This window comes from Macrobrachium nipponense, chromosome 13 (genome assembly GCF_015104395.2).
Source record: "Macrobrachium nipponense isolate FS-2020 chromosome 13, ASM1510439v2, whole genome shotgun sequence".
Classification (NCBI taxonomy): domain Eukaryota; kingdom Metazoa; phylum Arthropoda; class Malacostraca; order Decapoda; family Palaemonidae; genus Macrobrachium; species Macrobrachium nipponense.
Window position 1 is genome coordinate 44,799,576 of NC_087206.1, and position 20,184 is coordinate 44,819,759.

General features: G+C 38.0%; 1 protein-coding gene across 1 annotated transcript; it reads left to right on the forward strand.

The window, feature by feature from the left end:
- The first annotated feature begins 17,524 nt into the window (after positions 1-17,524).
- Positions 17,525-18,835, forward strand: LOC135225307 (zinc finger MYM-type protein 6-like). Its single transcript, XM_064264637.1, has 2 exons — positions 17,525-18,049; positions 18,557-18,835. The coding sequence occupies exons 1-2, from the start codon at positions 17,525-17,527 to the stop codon at positions 18,833-18,835; spliced, it is 804 nt and encodes a 267-aa protein (XP_064120707.1).
- The last annotated feature ends 1,349 nt before the right edge of the window (positions 18,836-20,184 follow it).

The following is a 20,184-nucleotide window of genomic DNA, read 5'->3' on the forward strand; positions in this document are numbered from 1 at the left end:
TCTTGAGTACTTGTGATATAGAGTTCTATAATAAGTACAGCGAAATGTGCGAGTCAGGTTGAATCACTTACAAAATTTATTCTTTGAATTTTGATGGTTTAAATATCCTCAGCTTATATTTTACAAATCTTATTCTTGATTCTTGAACATGACTCCAAAAGAAAATTATTGAAAGCAGAAGAATTAAGTTGGACAATAAACCGTTACCTAAAAAAAATCCGAATTTTCTTATTGTACCGAGTAACATATCAAGGATATCAATAATTTTAACGTTATTCTTTATTGTAAGCAAAAATGCTGCTAAAACTGGGAGGGGTAATATTGGTATTAATATATTTCGAAGAAAGGAATATATTTATCATTGTATTTCTACTGCTAAACGACATTTGTCATGAAAGCCCCAAGAACGCTGGTTAAAGAACAAACTATCCCTTTTTTGATAAAGACCTTTTTAAATGAACATGCTGATATTTGTTGAATATACCTTAAAAAACGGTAATTTGTTGATAGTGTTAATCAAGTTTGAAGGTCCATGGTTTTGGTGTCAATATTAGTCTTGCACGAGTTGTATTAGAAGGTATGTATGTTTCCTTAGATCAGTGAAGTTTGTAATACAACCAGAAAAGTCTCTCACCTACCAAGTGAGATTGATCTTGTTATCAGCGATCTTACTCATCTTCAATCTCTCCTCTTCTTCTCCACAACAGGATGGCTTCTCTCTCCTTTTGTTTTTTCATAAACTATTTTGATCACTATTCCGTTCAGTTCATGGGAGAATTCCCCGTACTTTTCTCATGGTGCAAGTAGGTACCACCCATCCAGCGCTCCTCTACATTTACCCTGCGGGAAATCAGTAATCTTTGTATGATATGGTTTATCCGCTGCTCAGATATCTATGCTCAAGCTCTGGAATTCCCTTCCTGATTTATTTTCCCCAATTCTTGACGTTTCCCTCTTGAAGAGGCGGTCGATCGCTTCTTTCATGGTTAAAGACCATCCTTTCTCAACCTTTTATTTGGATGTTGTTTTCCTTGGGCTCGGCCAGATCAGGCACACCAGGCTGGCCGCTCCATTTGCTTCTGCTTTTAGAAAATATAAGACTTTTTGTTTCCAGTTTTCTTGTAATGCACTGTTCATCAAGTTTAGCAGTCCTCAAATGATGTGAGAAAATGTCTGAACATGGAGGCGAGTGCTCCACGTATAAAGAAACTTTCATTTCAGTCTTGCTGACTATATGTTACTCATTGCCACGAGAGTAGAGTACCAGTTCAAGAGACAGTTGCAGGAGTCTAGTTAACAGTAATGTAAGACAGAAATATTAGTGGCCGAGAGTTGACATTAAGTATTATAACTGATTCGCCAACATACAGGTTAACAGCACATTCTAACGAATGTTTCTTGATTGCAGCACAGGCTCATAATGATAGCAGTAACATATTTCTAATTTTTGTAAAGTGAATTAATCCTTACCAGTGGGTGGATTAGAGGGACCTTTTACTGTAATAAACACGTTACCTAGTTCAGGTCCCTGAACGCAGATGATGGCTTGTTCTTGAAAACAAGGCCTTTCAATAGAGATGATAGAATTCTTGTAGCAGTTTTTCGCTTTCTTAATTGTCAAATCAAATAGTTGCTAGTTGTAACAAAGAACTGAGGCAGATTAGGAAGTGATGCGTCTAGTGTGGTGTGAAGCTGACCTTTGGTAAAGCTCAAACTGAACTGAGTATCTGGTTTAGTGCATTAATGCCTCAAGCTTTCATTAATATAACCCCCCCCCCCACTTTTTTTTTACACATAAAAGAAACTACTGTGAAGCTGCCAAAAATTCTGATATTGTTTGCAACGCAGTTACTAGTGCGAAACTTTTCAGATATTTTCGCTTATCAAGGTTGAATTATAATTGTCGTTCGCATTTTCAGCTGTCTGTATCATCACAGAACCCTCATCCTCTCCGCTAAGTTAACCTTAGTGGTGGTTTCCTTTTAACTGCAAATGTAAATATGATTGCTAATCTATTTCATGTGATTCCACGAACAACTCGTTTTTAGTGTCTGCTGTGTTGAACAAAGACGTTGAAAAATAAACTAGCTTGGCAACCGACTGTGAGTAATTGCAAAAATGGGAAAAAATACAAGTAAATAAAACGTTTAACAGTAGTATAGAATGACAAGTGATATTATCATTGAGACGCTGTCACGGATTTTCATATCATATTATGTATGACCAAGTGTGCCATGGATGATTGCTTAAGTCGACTTTTGTCACCAGTCAACACGGACCCCTGTCCGGAGGGAGCCCTAATGACTATGCTTGTACTCGTATAGTCACCGGAAGCTAGTCGTTGACGGTGAAGTGGGGCACATCGTCGAGTGAACTGGCAACATTGTAAGTTCAGTGATGCCTGCAAGCAACAGACAATATAATTTTCAGAGCTTTCTGCCCTGCTGAAACAGGAGGGTACTCTATCAGGTGGCCGGTAATAAAGTCACAGGAAAAAAGTAAAATTTATTAACGGTGAGCAGTAGTAAAGTTACAGAGAAAAATTCAAAATATTTCTTGGGTTTTATTATCTTTATGATATCTATAGTGTTTTGCATATGTCTTTGCGAAAATCCCCAACGGGATTGTACTAAACACTCCACAAGGTGGAAAAAAAACCACAATGGGCTTGTTGTATAAACTCCGCAAAGGTGGATACATTCCGGGTAAAAGAAAATCCACAACCGACTTTTATTAAACATGCAGCAAAGGTGGATACATACCGGGTTCAGAAAAAAATTCCCAACGGGCTTGTACTTGAACACACTACAAGGGTGGCTACACCAGGTAAAAAAAAAATCCTCAACGGGATTGTACTTAAACATGCCGCAATAGTGGGAACGTACTAGGTAGAAAAAATAAAATCCCCAATGGGCCTGTACTGTACATGCTGCAAAGGTGGATACATACCGGGTTAAAAAAAAATCCCAAACAGAATTGTATTATACACACTGCAAAGGTGGATACATACCAGGAAAAAAAGCCCCGATGGGCTTGTACTTAAACGTCACAAAGGTGGATACATACCAGATACAAAATATCCCCTCCGTACTTGTATAAACACGCTGTGTGAAAGTGGATACGTACTAGGTAAAAAAAAAATCCCCAACGGGATTGTACTATACATGCCACAAAGGTGGATACATTCCAGGTAAAATAATCTCCATGTGCCGCAAAAGTGATACATTCTGGGTAAACAAAAATCCTCAATGGACTTGTATTAAACACGCCACAAAGATGGATACATTTCTGGTAATAAAAAATCCCCAACGGACTTGTAATAAATGTGCAGCAAAGGTGGATACTTACAGGGTAAAAAAAATCCCAAATGGACTTGTACTAAACACGCAGCAAAGGTGGATACATACCGGGTAAAATAATCCCCAACGGACTTGTAATAAACATGCAGCAAAAGTGGATACGTACAGGGTAAAAAAATCCCAAATGGACTTGTACTAAACATGCAGCAAAGGTGGATACATACCGGGTAAAAATATCCCCAACGGACTGTTAATAACATCAGCAAAACGTGATACGTACGGGGTAAAAAATCCAAAACCCAAATGGACTTGTACTAAACATGCAACAAAGGTGGATACATACCGGGTAAAAAAAAATTACCAATGAGATTGTACTTAAAACACCCTGCAAAAGTGGATATATACCAACTTAAAAAAATCCCCAATGGGATTTTATCTAAACATGCTGTAAGGGTGGGAACATACAGGGTTTAAAAAAGGTGGATACATGCAGGGCAAAAAAAAAATCCCTGATGGGCTTGTACTTAAAAGCCCCAGTGGACTTGTACTAAACACATCTCAAAAGTGAATACATACCAGGCTAAAAAAAAATCCCCAATAGGCTTGTACTTGAACATGCTACAGAGGTGGATACTTACTGGGTAAAAAAATCCCTAATGCGCTTGTGCTAAACATGCTGCAACGGTGGATACATAGTACCTGGTTAAAAAAAATCCCCAATGCGCTTGTACTAAACACTTTCCGAAGTTGGATATATACTAGGTTAAAACCTTTTGGGGTCACTATCTAGGAGAGATTTATGTGGCATTTTTGCCCGTGATTTTTTTGTGACTTTATTACCTGTGGCTTTTTTTTTCTTTTTAGCTGGAATCATGTTTTATCAATTTGGAAGCAGTTGAATGTGAGTGTATGCTATTTAACTGTTCGGTGAGGTGAGTGATATAAACTTTTCCTAGCAACTGGTGGTTATAGAAACATTCGTTTGTCAACAACTTTTTTCAAATGTCTAGTTGCTCTCTGGTCCATTTTTTTTTTATGAGTAAAAGCTAGAAAAGAATTATTTTCAGGCCATGGGATTGTACTATTGGTAGTCATCACCACATTGTCATGGTACTATCGTGCACAAAAATCTATTCCCTCAGCCATCCAGAGAGTTTCGAATTCGCTGACTATGAAACACCGAAGCAGTTGAACAAGTAACTAATGGAAGACCCAACAAATGTCACACCCTAAGAAAATTCAGGAACAAGAAGGAGGAGTGGTAAGAAGGCATTTTTCTTCAGCATACAATAAAGTCTCCATATTCTAATGTCGTTAAGAAAGTAATCGTAAAAATTTTGTTGTTGACGATAGGGTTTGAGTGTAAATTGTGCAGTTAAGGAAGTAAGCGAAATAAATATGAGAATAAAAGTGCTTAGGAAGTCTTATCTTAGCTTGTTTATCTTCTCCCACTTCCACAACAAGGCGACTGGATCTGTTTCCCTCAATTTAAATTGATGATGGGAGCGGAAAACCAGTTGGCGTCTGAGAGAGAGAGAGAGAGAGAGAGAGAGAGAGAGAGAGAGAGAGAGAGAGAGAGAGAGAGGATTTATTTAACTTAAGTTTTCAGGTTTACAAGGAATGACTGTGCATTTAATATTGATACAATTATGAAAAGTCGATTTTCGAAGATACCGGATAGAAATAATATTTCTGTCGATCCCGACAGAAGTTTCACTCAGAGATTATGTTGGATTCGATTCCTTGAAATCCAGGTTTAAGGATTTTTATATGAATAACATTAATGTACCATAATGGAAATCCACGAACTAAATTCTATCGTGTAGGTTAGATTTTTGTTTAAGCAATTTTTCTTATAACTCTGTATTCGTTCCGCAAAATCTGTTTTGGACCAGCCGAGGTTATTTTTGGAAAGACTCAAATGAAGACGCTAGTTTCCTTTACGCGAGTTTGTGTCGACCGACTATTGAATTTATGCGGTTCCAGGGTCCTTTGAGCAGCGCACTTGTCTGGTGACGTCATCGAAAGCTGATTTTCGGTCATGGAAAGTCTTCTTTCATTTTGACAGTTGGCGGGTAGAAGTATCGGTACGATTAGTGGTTCGGCGGTCGTCCATTTCAGTTCATGTGCTCCGACGTAGATTTGGAAAAAATTGACAGGGAGTAATATTTCACTTGATTGTATTTCAAGTTAACATTGTAGCTGGATCCTCTTTTAAGGTTTTGTGCTTTTTCTATTTTATTTAACGCCAACTTCGTGTATATTCAAGGTGGCTGTACATTGTTGAGAACCTTCTGTTCAGAATTGTTTGAATCTGTTCTTTGAACCACGATTATTAATTTAATGTGCTTTTTGTAGACGAAGCACGGCTTACATTTCTCGGGTGACTTTGCAGTATTTATCCAGTATTTTTAACATTTTTTATTTTTCACTTTTGAAGTTCGACGCCATGGGCTGGTTTCAGTGACTGCCGGTGAGCCAGTTATCGTCTCTTGTTCCACACAGTCTCGTACTTTTCCCATCTAGCTGTCTCCATTTGGTCCATACGGGTTGAGTTAAGTATCTGTAACGTTTATTGCTGTTTTTTTTTTTTTGCATAAGTTTTGCCTTTACCTGTCCGTAGATCAATTAATACATTGTGATAAAAATCTAGGATTAATACTTTTCCTTATTTTTAGTATATTTTTTCTTGATCAGATCTTGCCGAGGACCTAAGCTTGTGCTGTTTGCGTGAAAGTTTTGCCTTTGCCTGTCCGTAGATCTCTCCTACATTGGGATAAAAATCTAAGACCGATACTTTTCTTTATCTTTGGTTTATTTTATCTAGATCAGATCTTGCCGAGGACCTAAGTGCTAATGTGGTTTATTAAAGTAAGAAATACAGTAAGAAAAATACAGCAAAACTAACTTTTCCCATTGTTGTGTATCTACTTCATCACAACCAGTTTTAGCAACTTAAGTTTTGTTTGAATTAAATGGATGTTTAATTATGAAGAGTAATCCTTTTCCTTACAAGGACAACAACAAAATTGTTGGAATTGGTATGTAAACTTAAAGAAAATTTACTTTAAACAATTTTGTCAGATCTACTTAAATGGCAGACATTTTTTTAATTTAGTGTATTTAACTTTTTAATGCTCTTTAAACATTTCAGGATGCTACGATGAAATTCAAGACTGGTTGAAAAAAAAAACTGCTGCTATCCCGAGATTCTTCAGAACTTCAATATCCAATATTTTTAAATTTTCCTCCGCCCCATCGGGGGCGCTGCCCCTGATCGGGTGGAGGGGCTCCTTAGGACTTGCATAGTAGGCGTGTTGGCCCACTGTAAGAGTCCTTGGAGTTTTTTGTTTTTGTTTTCCGTTGCAGATGACCGTAAGTTTTAACTTTACTATTACTCGCAATTTTTTGAATTTATAATCTAGTAATTTTCGTAGATTAGCGTCGCATTTAATGTTTTGCACATCTGCAATGGTTTGTATAAATCTGATGGTTGTATCAAACTGTTCCGAGTTCTTGTCTTAACAGTTAACTTGCATTAGTAAGCCATATATTTAGTGTTTTTATAGTTGAATTTATTAGCTTAATCCACTCTGGCTTTAGTTACTTCGCGCCATAATACCGTGATTTCAAAAGCAATTTTTTGGAATATATTAAGTTTGGTCAGTTCATGTGTAACTAAGTTTTCATTTTAGGTCAGTTTGATCTTGATAGAAAACTGTAGGACGATTACTTCTGGTTTAGAGTATGAGTTTTCAGTTCCCATTTTTGTATATATTTTTAGAGTTTTGGTAGGTGTTAGTATTTTGAAGAAAGTTTGATCTTTATGCATTTTGTAAATCGGAAAGATTTTGCAGGATTAAGGTTTGCTCTTAATTTAGTTATCCAAATTTTTCTGTTGCCTTTCATGACTTCCAGGTGACCTTCTTGCTCTGAGGGGTTTAGAATGGTGGACTCGAGGATTTGAGTCATTGTGTGATTAGTTCGTGGAATATTGCTCCTTTTCCCATCTGTTACAAAAGCGAGGCTTTCCTAATTTTAGTTTTGTAGTGTGATTTTTGAGAATAAATCATTCTGTAACTGTAGATATTGATTAAGAAAGATTCCAATGTGTCCACCATCCTGTAAATAGTAATGTTTGTAACCACACAAAATTGACCCTGATTGTCAGAAAAAGGGTGCATAAGCTGTTAACTGGTTTAAAGGATATATATAGTTCTAATTTGGATTACTGGACAGCAAATTACCGAAATAAAGGTAATTGACTGTGACTATACTTTGAAACTTCGTCCTGTAGCGTTGTGTTCTGATGGCTGAGAGGTTAAATGTCTCGTTTTATCCAGTTCTCTCGCCTAGGGTGTTTTATTTGGTATGGCTTAAGTCTCAGCAGTTGGGCGTTTGTGAAACTGACGAGGTCCTAGATAAGTGTTAAAAAAAAGGTGGGGGTGGGGGCGGGGGGCGGATTAGTAAAACACAGCATTTAAGAAATCACTTGGAATCTCAATTAAAAGGCTGGCCTGCAGTAAGTAGTGGGGCTAGAAAGGGGGAAACTGAGTTTGATGACAGGGGTTGCTTTGGTTGGATGTTTGGTGATCAGTGACCCGAGGTTAGATGAATTATTATAATGCAGTTACTGTAAATGTATATTTGCGCTGCAAATGTAGTTTCGGATGAAGGGTTTAAGTGTCAGTTTTTTTTAATAGGCAAAAACTAATGCATTACCGCTAGTTTTAATTGCCTAATTACAATCCAGGACTGCAGCATGTCAACACGGATTATTGATTAAAAGACAGTGAAACACTGTATTTAGGATATTTAGGAATGATAAGCTGTGCTTCCAAGCAGGTAATAAGGGCAGGAAACTCCAAGGGAACTAGCGATTTACGTAATTTTTGACGGATGGGATGAGCTATTCAACCTAACAAACGAGCGGTGAAGATGCCAGACACCACTTTATATTTGTTTAAAAAAGATCAAAGTAAAGCTTCCTGAAAAATGTGTTAAAATGCTTAATGTGCTACTGCGCTTGGTTATATGTCCATTTAAATGAGATTACTTTTTATTCAAAACCTAATAATATTTTGCGATATCTTCCACGCAATATAAATGATCCAAAATTATTACAGGAGTGTAGCGCTTTTATGAAGAATTATGGCAGAAAAAGTGTCTGGTTCTGGAATATGTTAGGTGGCATATCTAGCTTAAGAATGCGGTCTAGGCTGTATATATATAGCTCCTGGCTTGAGTGAGCAATACATAACTCCTGTGCATTTCAGGGCCGTGTCTAAAGGCCTGTCCACACGACCGGGCCTGATCGGCAGACCTCCCCTCTAACGGGCACACTTGACCGGCAAACCGTCAAATTGCCCGATGGATCTTGTAGCAAAATCACTGGTGGTGCCCGATGGCTTATGCTTCGACCCCGGCAGACGTACGTTAACATTTGCATTTCTTTTACCGAGCCATTCTTTGCACCATATTCTCGTCTTTTTCATCCCACACAAAGCAATTATCATGCTACACTATCTTCTTCTTTGCGGTAGGCACCAGGTTTATCGTACCGCACTGAACACACTACTGGCATTGTCGGGCACCCCCACCTCTCCATCGCCTCAAACAGTGTGGAAAAACATTCACTGGTAAGCCCGCCAGAATTTACCGTCAACCCCGGAGCACGCCGATCAGGCCCGCTCGTGTGGACAGGCCTTAACTGATTTTCGTCTGTAAAATCTTCCCAATGTATCAGATATGGATCGTATTTTTGATATAGCTTATTTGAAGCCACAAAATGTTTGGCAGAAGACTCTGATGTTGGTAGTAGTGGTAATAATAGTGTATGCAATTCTTTTGTTTCACAAACTCAAACAATAAGGGGATGGTGTACAATATAAAGGCATGTCCAGACGAGCGGGCCTGATCGGCGGGCGAGCATGTCATCGGGCTCATATACCGGGCAAACCAGCGAATTGGTCGTGCCTGTGTTGAGCGAAATCACCAGTCGGTTCCCGGTGATTGAGGCAAGTACTGGAGGTACGACACTGCCAAACTTAAGATATCATAGGGGCCCCATAAAATAAAATTTAAAAGGACTGTTATATCATGGATATTTGTAACTTGAACATGACTTGGCATCTAGTATACAAGCAAAGAAAAGCCAATGGATTAGGTAACTCGATCTTGCATAAAAAAATTAACGTAAGCAAATGCCTTATCAATTTGAAGATATATATACAAAATATATACATAGAAATATACATATATAAAGTATATATATATACATACATGTATAAATGAATAAAAAAATTGGAACGTGATGAATGTAGATAAATAAATGCAAAAGCCACGGAGGGAAGCGAATTGAGTACCCTGTTGATTCATTTTCATTAGTGGCTTTTGCCTTTATTTATACATATACTTTATATATATGCAGTCGTGGCTCTCTATACTGAGACCAAATATCTTGAACTATTCTTATTGTTCCCAAAGTAAAATAAAGATCGCGACTGAATGGCAAACATTTTTGATAGAACTTCTTCCAAGACAATTTTTACAAAGGCAAGAAAGAAAGGCTTAACAAATATATTCCTGTTGAATCCAACTTTTCTTCAAGGTCATTTGCCCAAATGTCTACTGTCATTATAAAAGAAAGAAAGAAAAAAGTTCATTTGGCAATTTTGCTTCATACTATATCCAGTCTTTCTCTCTCTCTCTCTCTCTTGGGCCGTTTTAGTAACTTTTATTTAATTTCTATTCGCATACCAGTCTCTCTCTCTCTCTCTCGTACCGTTTTAGTAACTTTTATTTCATTTCTATTCGAATAACAGTCTGTCTGTCTCTCTCTATCTCTCTCTCTTCTCTTGTAGACCGTTTTAGTAGTTGTTACTTCATTTCTGTTTGAATTCCAGTCTCTCTCTTTTTTTAGTTATTATTTCTTTATATCTATTCGAATTCTCTTCTCTCTCTCTTTGCTGTGTCGCCTGTTCGTATCTGTTTCCGGATGCATGGCTCTACCTTTGCTAGGCGTGCATGGAATCGGTGGCCATGAAGGAATGTACTTACACTCAATTCTCATATATTAGTTTCTATAATCATGTTCATAGGTATATTGTAGTTACGTACTCTTGTTGTATGGCTCCCGTTAACATCTCGCCTATTTCGACAATCTTTGTACAACAGTTTTTCTGAGCAATGAAAGCCACCATGTCTTTCGTACGACACTCGACAGTGTACTGTCGTCGTTGTCGTCGGGCAAGTCCGCCCATCCGTCAACTCTGCCGTGTAGACGAGACACTCGGGTCAAGCCCAGCAGAATCTGGCCACCGACCGCGGTCCTCACTCATCTGGACGGGCCTTTAGAGAACGTTAATGGTATAATACAGTTTCATGTGTATTTCTGGTGATAAAAGTTCATTCTCGACGTGGTTTCGGAAGTCACGTAAAGCCCTTGGTCCCGTTGCTGAATAACCACTGGTTCCATGCAACATAAAACACCATACAAACAAACAAACATTACAGTTCCATGGCGCAATTCACGTTTCCTTTAACTTGAAATACATGCTGTGAAAACCATTGTTACCGTGGAGTTTCAAGGATACGGCAAGTATCGTTCAGATGCCCACGAAATTTACTAACTTTTTTCCTATGCACACTGCTATGCAATATTGATAATTAAATTATTAATCGGAATAATGATAACATTGATATTCATCACAGATTCTCATTATTCTTGTTATTAATATAATCATCATTATTGTATCATTCATACTTCGACATCAGGGAAGAGATGATAGAATATGCATAAATACATATGCCATATACATATACATAGATATGGTACCCGCATAAATGCACATACACAGCACATGAAATTATATACACGCGCATATATATATAATATATATTTTATAATTATCTATATATATAATATATTATCTATATATATATGTGTGTGTGTGTGTGTGTGTGTGTGTGTATAAGGAGGTCAGTGGAATGGGTAAGTAGTTAAAAATGGTCGTTGCAGTGAGATAGTTTAGCAGTCAAGAAAATTCGACCATTGTTTATTCTTGGTCTGAAAAGTTAGGAAGGTCTTGATATAAACAAAATACTTGCATATCTCTCTTTTTCATACTCGTCATTCGAGTATTACCCCTATAAAGGTGACCTTTGTCTCTTTTGTCTAAATCGTTTGGTGTTTGTGTATCGCCTTATTAACCACTTACCGGGTAATATTTAGCATATGCTTCTTTTCTTTGTCGCATACTGCAAAAACACGGAACACGAAAGGAGTCTTGCGGCCACGATGACAATTTGCTAGGCTTGCCATAGGTGAAGCAGCCATCACGTATAACCTGGCTTTGACCTATGAATGATCGGCTGCCTTCACCCCCTCGTCGGCTATATTTACTATAATTCAAGGTTACCTGGTTTATCGGGCCAAAATATCGTACCAAGCACTTCTAAATGATTGTATTTTCATTTCAATAGGATTGTATTTCACTAATTCCAAAGATTTTGTATAACTGATAGTCAAAGGGTAAATAGAAATTGCGTTATTATTGCTATGTATTCCTATAGTCAACGTAACATTGTGCAATGAAAATAGTAATATTGCCATGTGTATATTTACAAAACTATTTTGTAATATTATTGTCATATGTATATATTCTTATTAATTATCCGTGGTATCACCAACGGATACCGTAATATCATCATCATTCTCAACAATGATTGGCCTAACCTTTCCTTTAATACTTATTGTACAAAAGGGTCAAATATTTGGGTACTTACTAAATTTAGTTAAGTTTCCTTTTAACTTTCTTTGATTTACTCTAATAAGTGCCTTAATTATCAATGATAGACATCACTGTATATTTTTGTCAATTAGGCTGTGACTTCAAATAGCTATTTCCCAATAAGATCCATATCCGATGCTTTGGTAAAATTTTATAGACGAAAATCAATTAGATGCGGCCCTGAAATGCACAGTAATTTAGTACCACTAAAGATCTGGGGGATGGGCACAAAAATAGAGAACTTAACTGTCCCAACCTTTGCTGGTCCAGAGTGAACACGAATCCGCTGACTATGAAACCGCAAAGCAGTTGAACAAGTAACTATATTTAATAATATCGTTAAGAAAGTGATCATCAAGTTTTTGTTGCTGACGTTACGGAGTTTGAGTGTAAAATGTGCTACCAAAGTCATACTACCTCTTACCATAGGTATGGGGTAGCGCCATCCTTAAGCCTTTGGTATAGACTATGTTAATTTAAAAAGGGTCAACACCATAATATTGTTTGTGGATTAATAGTTTTCATGACCATGGCCTTCTACATGAGCACTAACCACAATTGGACAGGTAGACGGTTATTGTCGTTGCTGTAACCTCACATCACCAACAAAACCGCCAAATAATACATACTGGAAAAAAACATTCGCTAGTTACGTCTATTAGACTACCACTTACCGAGAAAGTCTCTCTCCTGTCAATTTTTTGTCTTTACCTCTGTTATGATTAACATCTTTCCTCTGCGTCTTTCTTTCCATATTTTATACTGAAAATGAATTTGTTACTTTGGTGAAAGTATCTGAATCTGTCATTTTGTATTATTATTTTTAAAAAAATTACGTATAGCCATAATTTCCAAGTGTCTAAAAACTAGCATTGGGTTGTTATCACCCATAACACCAACTTTCACTATGGATGTTGGCCCAGGCATGCAGTATAGCTAAATATAATAGATCTATGAATGTTTAAATGTAAAGGATGCACCAGCAGCGGTTTGTGGTTGCTACCTCAAATAACGTAAAGACCTGTCCACACGAGCGGGCCTGATCGGCGTGCTTTGGGGTTGACGGGCAAATTCTGGCGGGCTTAGCCGTGAATGTTGTCCACACGGGTGAGGCGATGGAGAGGTGGGCGTGCCCGACGATGCCAGTAGTGTATTCAGTGCGGTACGATAAACATGGTGCCTAAAGTAAAGAAGAAGATATTGTGTAGCATGATTATTGCTTTGTGTGTGATGAAAAAGAAGAAAAAGAAGAGAATATGGTGCAAATAATGGCTCAGTAAAAGAAATGTATATGGTTAACGTACGTCTGCCAGGGTCGAAGCTCAAGCCATCGGGCACCACCATGGTGATTTTGCTACAAAACCCATCGGGCTATTTGACGGTTTGCCCGTCAAGTGTGCCCGTTAGAGGGGAGGTCCGCCGATCAGGTCCGGTCGTGTGGACAGGCCTTAAGGGAACTGAAAATTTCACTAACCTGCTGCTGTAAATGATAGTTTTATTTTTCTTTTAAAGTAGCTTCCAGATTATAGAACACCACCATAAACACAGTTGCTGAAGTGTTTTGTATCGATCTTGGGAACAGCCATGTCTTTTGATAAGATATGATAACCTACAGGAAATACTAATTCATGAATACCGACTTCTTTGGCACTTTGATTCTCATATTTATATCGCATATTTCCTTAACTGTACATTTTACACTTAAACCCAGTACTATTGTCAACTACAAAAGCTTTACGATCACTTCCTCAACAATATTAGAATATGGAGAATTTCCTCTATACTCAAGAAAAATACCTGCTTCCCACTCAGATGTTCATTCTCTGGATGGCTAAGGAAACGGACTTTTGTGGACGATAGTACTCCCAATGTCTCTGCAAGGCCAGCACCTTTGTTTGTTTCTTTACGAAGATGAAGTTATGTCAAGTGATGATGAAGTACTGAGTACCTCGGTGTGGATTATGAAGATCCATTCCAGTTTTTTCTTCCATTTGGTGGTAGTGCCATCAGTGCACCTGACTTGGTTCATTGTAGGCATTACTTAAGGTTCTTTGTTGCATACCTTCGGCCCCTAGCTGCAACCTCTTTCGTTCCTGTTACTGTACCACTATTCATATTGTCTTTGTTCCATATGACTTCCCACCCTCTCTAACAATTATTTTAAAGTGCAACTGCAAGGTTTTCCTCTTGTTACACCTTTCAAACCCTCTTAGGCTGGATCACACATCGGCGAATAAAGCCCGCGACCATCGTAAAAACCGAATTACAACTGAATTACGACCAAAATCTTCATGTGCACTCATACAGTTGCCGAGTTTCACGACATCCGCCAAATGATTGCGACAACTAGCTGTCAAAAGTCTCCATGTCATGCCGACGTACCTGAGAGCTCTATCGACGTACGTATAGCTCTTTCGACATACGTAATGTGATTACAGCAGACGTAAGTGGTAATTTCGACGCACTGTGTCCGTTTCGACATACGCGATGTAATTGACAAGCCTCAACTTGCGCGGAGGGGGTGCGCAGTAGCCACATTATGACACGTGCGTTTCCAGCTATAATAAAAAGTTCAAGGGCAGACTTTAGTAGACAATGCTGCCTTTATTTTTATGCTTTGATAGCTTTTGGGATTCAAGATTTTCAGTAATTTTATATACTCTTAGTGCCGAATCTCTCATATACATGAATATAAAACAGCCTTAAATGAAATATATATATATATATATATATATATATAGTAACAATATGAATATTTCTGACATTAATTCAGGACATTCACTGATTCTTTTTCTTAAAAAATATATGTCATTGACTTAACTGCAATCAATACAATTTATTAGAATGTTCTGAAGTATAATATTATCTTTTCAAGTAAAAGTAAAAATTGCATTTTAGATTTTCAGTGTTCTTGATATATGCTTTGAGAATGTCATACATAGATAAATATGAATACGACTCGCAAACAAATGTGTTGCCTCTCTCTCTTATTATATGATATTGCTCATATATATACCCAGGGGTTGCTGTTGGTTCTTTTATGATAGTATGGCAGTTATAATTGTAATTTTGCAAATAAAAGTGCAGAGAAAAATTAGAAAAGACATGCATAACCCAAAAAAGTTACTGCATAGTTCGTAAATATTTTACAACAAATATACTCAGAATTTGTTAGTAATTTTAGTTTTTATCTTCTTTGATATTGTGTGAACTGTATTTATAATTTTACAAAATAACAAAATTATTTATTAGAAAAAGCAGGTACAACTTGGTAAAATTTACGATTATCTTGTAAAAGAGATTATAAATAGTCATTTTCAACTTCTCGTGGAAAGTAGGGAATTTTTGAAATTTTCTCTTCCACCACGTGCATTTGCATATCTTCCTCTATCCATTGATGTGTCTTTATTTCAATTTTATAAATTTTTTAATTGGCCGACCTCAAGGGTTCATTATGAGATGGTATACGAAAGGTATTTCATGTTAGATACCTGCTATTTCTGTAGAAAAGAAATGACATACAAAAGGTGTTTAATATTAATACGTCTTTAAACAAGCAGACCAAATAAAGACAGTATGATAATCATTAATATTATCTACCTGTTTGGTAGTATGCCAAAGGCACTCTCCACAGCACGACTTGACCTGCTCAGTCGGTAATTATAGATGCGCTCATGTGCCGTCAAATTTCGTGCAGGGTATGGTTTCATTATAGGGCGAGACCCGTTCAACAATTTCATGGAAAAACTACTCTGTCATCCTGGTAGAGTTCCGCTACAGTCCTGGAGTTTCAATTGCCAATTCTTTCATCAAGTTGTCGTATTACCTTTCATCTTTCTTCTTTGTAAGTTGGACTATTTCCAGCATCTCCTGGTTCGTTTCTTTTGCTGCTTGCGCTTTCGTTCCTGCCATATTTTCATTATTCTTAACATCAAGATGGCACAGTAATGATCCATCATGACCAGTGCAAGTTCAGGATCATCGTTTAAAGTCTTATATCACGTCCAGATATTGCTCAGTCTTCACAACTTCCTGTTCGCCCATCTTGTGTCTGTCAGCAGCGCCTGGAATGGGAATGAGTGCTTGGCATTCATTCCCACTTGCAAAACGTTCGCGGCACAGTTTACCTAAGTTGCCTTTGTCTGATTCCGTATTATGTAGTTGTAATTGATTTACGTCTGACGAAATTGCATTTACGTCTGTTGCTGTCCCCCCAAAGTGGGTGTGGCCTAGATCAGTGTTTCTCAACGTGGGCCATATGGCCCCCTTGGGGGCCATGAGATTTTTTCAGGGGCCACAAGGCAAAATTTGAAAAATGGGGGGCCATGGGGGGCCACAGAAAATTTAGGACCCACAAAATATATAAATGTGTAATATTTTGAAATAAATCATTAATATGCTTGAGTTTAGTTTGAAAATCATTCAATTCAATATACCAGGTAATTTTTGCAGACAGTGAAATATTCAATAATCTCTTCACTCTCTCTCTCTCTCTCTAGCTGGCAGAGTGGTAAAAGGCTGAACTATGACCCTTGACAAAAACCATTAACTCTCTCTCTCTCTCTCTCTCTCTCTCTTCTCTCTCTCTCTCCTCTCTCTCTCTCTCTATCTCTCTCTCTCTCTCTCTCTCTCTCTCTCTCTCTCTCTCTCCCTCTCTAGCAGGCAGAGTGGTAAAAGACTGAACTATCAAAGATTATGCTGACTGGTAAACTTCCGACCGACAACCATTAAGATGTTTATAAACAATTTTAACAGCAACGGTATATGGGTTATAATATAACCGTTATATTGTTTCTTCTTCAATAATAGATCCGTCTTTCAGTTTAACATAGACTTACGAGGAAGAGACTTGATTTAAGTTCTACCAAAGAGGTTTGTGAAAGATAACTTTATATCCACATACGTATGTACATACAAACATACATTTATACTACATACAGTGTACAAACATACATTTATACTTACATACACAGTCTCTTTCATGTACACTCAGTACACACACACAATACTTGTCATGAATTTTATTTATCTATTCACTTTATTTGTTATTGAGGGAGGGGTAAGAGTATCTTTTATGGCTAATAACTTTTGCTTTTTTATTTGCTTGTTTGAATATGTGGAGGGCAATGATTTCCCAGACAATAATAGCGGTACTGAGTTTTAATGAGTTTTGTTTTTGTTTTTTATTTTAGATAAGCATGACCAGTCCAGCTAAGAAAAAATGCAGACAGTATTCTGTCGAATATCTTGCTTTTGGATTCATTGAATCTCCACAAAATACTACTGCCTATGTGCCTGCTGTGTATGACCTCACTCTCAAATGAAAGTAAGCGTCCCAGCAAACTGAAAAAGCATCTGGAGACTGCACATAAAGACAAGAAAGACAAGCCGCTAGATTTCTTCAAGAAATTACGTGATGAGTTCCAAGGAAGGATGACAGTGAATCATATGTTTACCCAAAAAGTGGCAAAAGTAGACAGAGGGATGTTGGCTTCTTACAAGATAGCAAATTTGATTGCAAAAGCAGGTAAGCCTCATACTATCGGTGAATCTCTGATCATGCCGGCAGTGGCTGTAGTGCTTTCAACAGTCATGAATCAGAGTCCACAAGAGGTAACTAGTGTTATTCCTTTGAGCAACTCCTCAGTATCACGCCGTATTGATGAGATGGCATCTGATGTTGAAAACCAATTAATCTCAAAACTGCAGGTGAATGATTTCTCGCTTCAACTCGACGAATCAACTTTACCTGATAATTCTGCTCTTTTGATGGCATTTGTGAGGTTTCTTGATGTAGATGAAATATGTCAAGAAATGCTTTTCGCATTGAAATTAACGACTGACACTTTAGGAGAATCCATCTTCAAAAAACTTGAGGTCTATTTTGAGGAGAACAACATTCCACTCAAGAACATTGTGGCTTGTGCAACAGATGGCGCTGCTGCTATGAATAGGAAGGTATCGGGGGATTTCCCAGTGCTTACTTAAAAAAAGCTGTTCCTAATGTCGTTTGTGTGCACTGTGTTGTTCACCGGCAGCACCTGGTTGCCAAAAACCTAGCAGGACGTCTTCATGAAGCACTTGGGCATGTTATCAAGGCTGTCAACTTGATAAAAAAGTAGTGCACTGAAAGATCGCCTCTTTCAGCAATTATGTGAAAAGAACAATGAAGAATTTGAAAAAACTTGTGTTGCACACAGAAGTCAGGTGGCTTTCTAAAGGTAATTGCCTGAACCGTTTTGTTGCACTTTGGGACAGTGTTATCTCTTTCTTTAGTGGGACAGAACTTGGACAGAAACTTGTTGATGCAATCAAAGAGTGACATCTTCTACCTGTCTGACATATTTGAAAAGCTAAATGTTCTGAACAAAGAGCTTCAAGGAAATAACTCCACCATGTTTTCCTGCAAGAGGCAATTACTACATTTAAAGGGAAACTCAAGCTGTTCTGGTTGAACCTTGGAAGACGAGAGTTGCACAGTTTCCTTCCTTAGCAGTTATATCCACCGATCTGCTTGATGATGACCTAGCAGTGTATGTTGACCATCTGAAGCAGTTGCATAATGATATGGACACTCGCTTCTCTGACCTACTCCAAATGACTGTGCCACACTGGTTTGTGGATCCCTTCATTGCTGATGTATCTGAAGTTGATGTCACCCTACAAGAAAGTCTCATTGAACTTCAGAATACACAACAGCTCAAGCAAGGTTCAAGCGTGGAGGACACCAGAAGCTGTGGATGAATCAAGATGTGTATAAGAAGTACCCAATACTCTGGAAAGATGTGAAGTTGCTCTTACTTGCCTTTCCACGTCTTACTTGGTTGAGACTGGTTTCAGTCGGGTGTTGTACCTGCTGTCAAAGACACGAAATCGCCTTGACATAGAAAAAAGAGGCGATTTACGTCTCTCTCTGACAGCTTTCAAGCCAAACATTGACAAGTTGGCAGCCTTGCATCAGTCACAGGGATCCCACTGAAACCTTTCAAGATAAAGCCAATTGTACCTACATGTATTCCTTGTTTTTTATTCCTTTTGTAAATAGATAAGTGTTCAAATAAAATATTTTTCCAATTAATATTGGTATTTGATTCATGCCTGAAATTAGTGTTTTGAGTACATGGTACTACTCAAACTAGAACCATTAATATACCTTCCCTAGGCGTATTAAGGTGATGGACGGAAGGCAGGTGTGTGTGTGTGTGTGTGTGGGGGGGGGGGGGGGGGGGGGTAAGAACTCAGAGTTGGCATGGAGGGGCCCACAACAACTTGCACTGGATTGAAGGGGGCCACCACCAGAAAAAGGTTGAGAAACAGTGGCCTAGATCATCGGCGACATACGTGTACGTCTACGTACGTCACAAATCTCATCTCGACGTACGTAATTGTACATTGCGAGCGTCGTACTTTTGTGGTAATCAGTTGATTTTAATTTTTTTTTCAAGGTCGGCGACAGTCTTAAAGCCAAGCCATTACGACGACGGTCGCGAGCTCTAGTCGCCGATGTGTGATCCACCCTTTACCCACTGTCAAGTTCATTTTCAGTATTGAGTGACCTCATAGGTCCTAGTGCTTAGCCTTTGGGTTAAATTCTATATCCCCATTCCATTCCAGTTTTTCTCTCATTAAGGCCTATTAAACAGGTATATAGTATGGAGCTTCTACCATGAGTGTGCCATGCACCAGGTTTTAAATAATACTATATACTGTTTTCTTTCCTCAGGTCCTGATGCAAACTTATACTAAAATCAAATAAAATTCACGGTAGTTCATAAATCGTCATCCCAAAACGTTTCACAGAGAATTTGAAACGTTATTTGAAACAGCACTAAGTCTATTGCACTCGTCATCAGCACAGCGTTTTATTTCTGGCCGCGCTTTCCTAAAAAAAAAAAAAGAAAGAAAGAAATTGTAAGGCAAGGAAAGAGAAGAGAAAGCGCAGTTAACAACAGCCACCATGCGGAGTAATGGTGAAGGCTGGAAATGAGTATAGTGCTTAGACCTTCAGATTGTAAAAGCCCTTGCAACAATCTGAACCAAAGGAGCAACCAGGCAAGAGTTCTGATATTACTACGAAATTATAGGTAATCGGC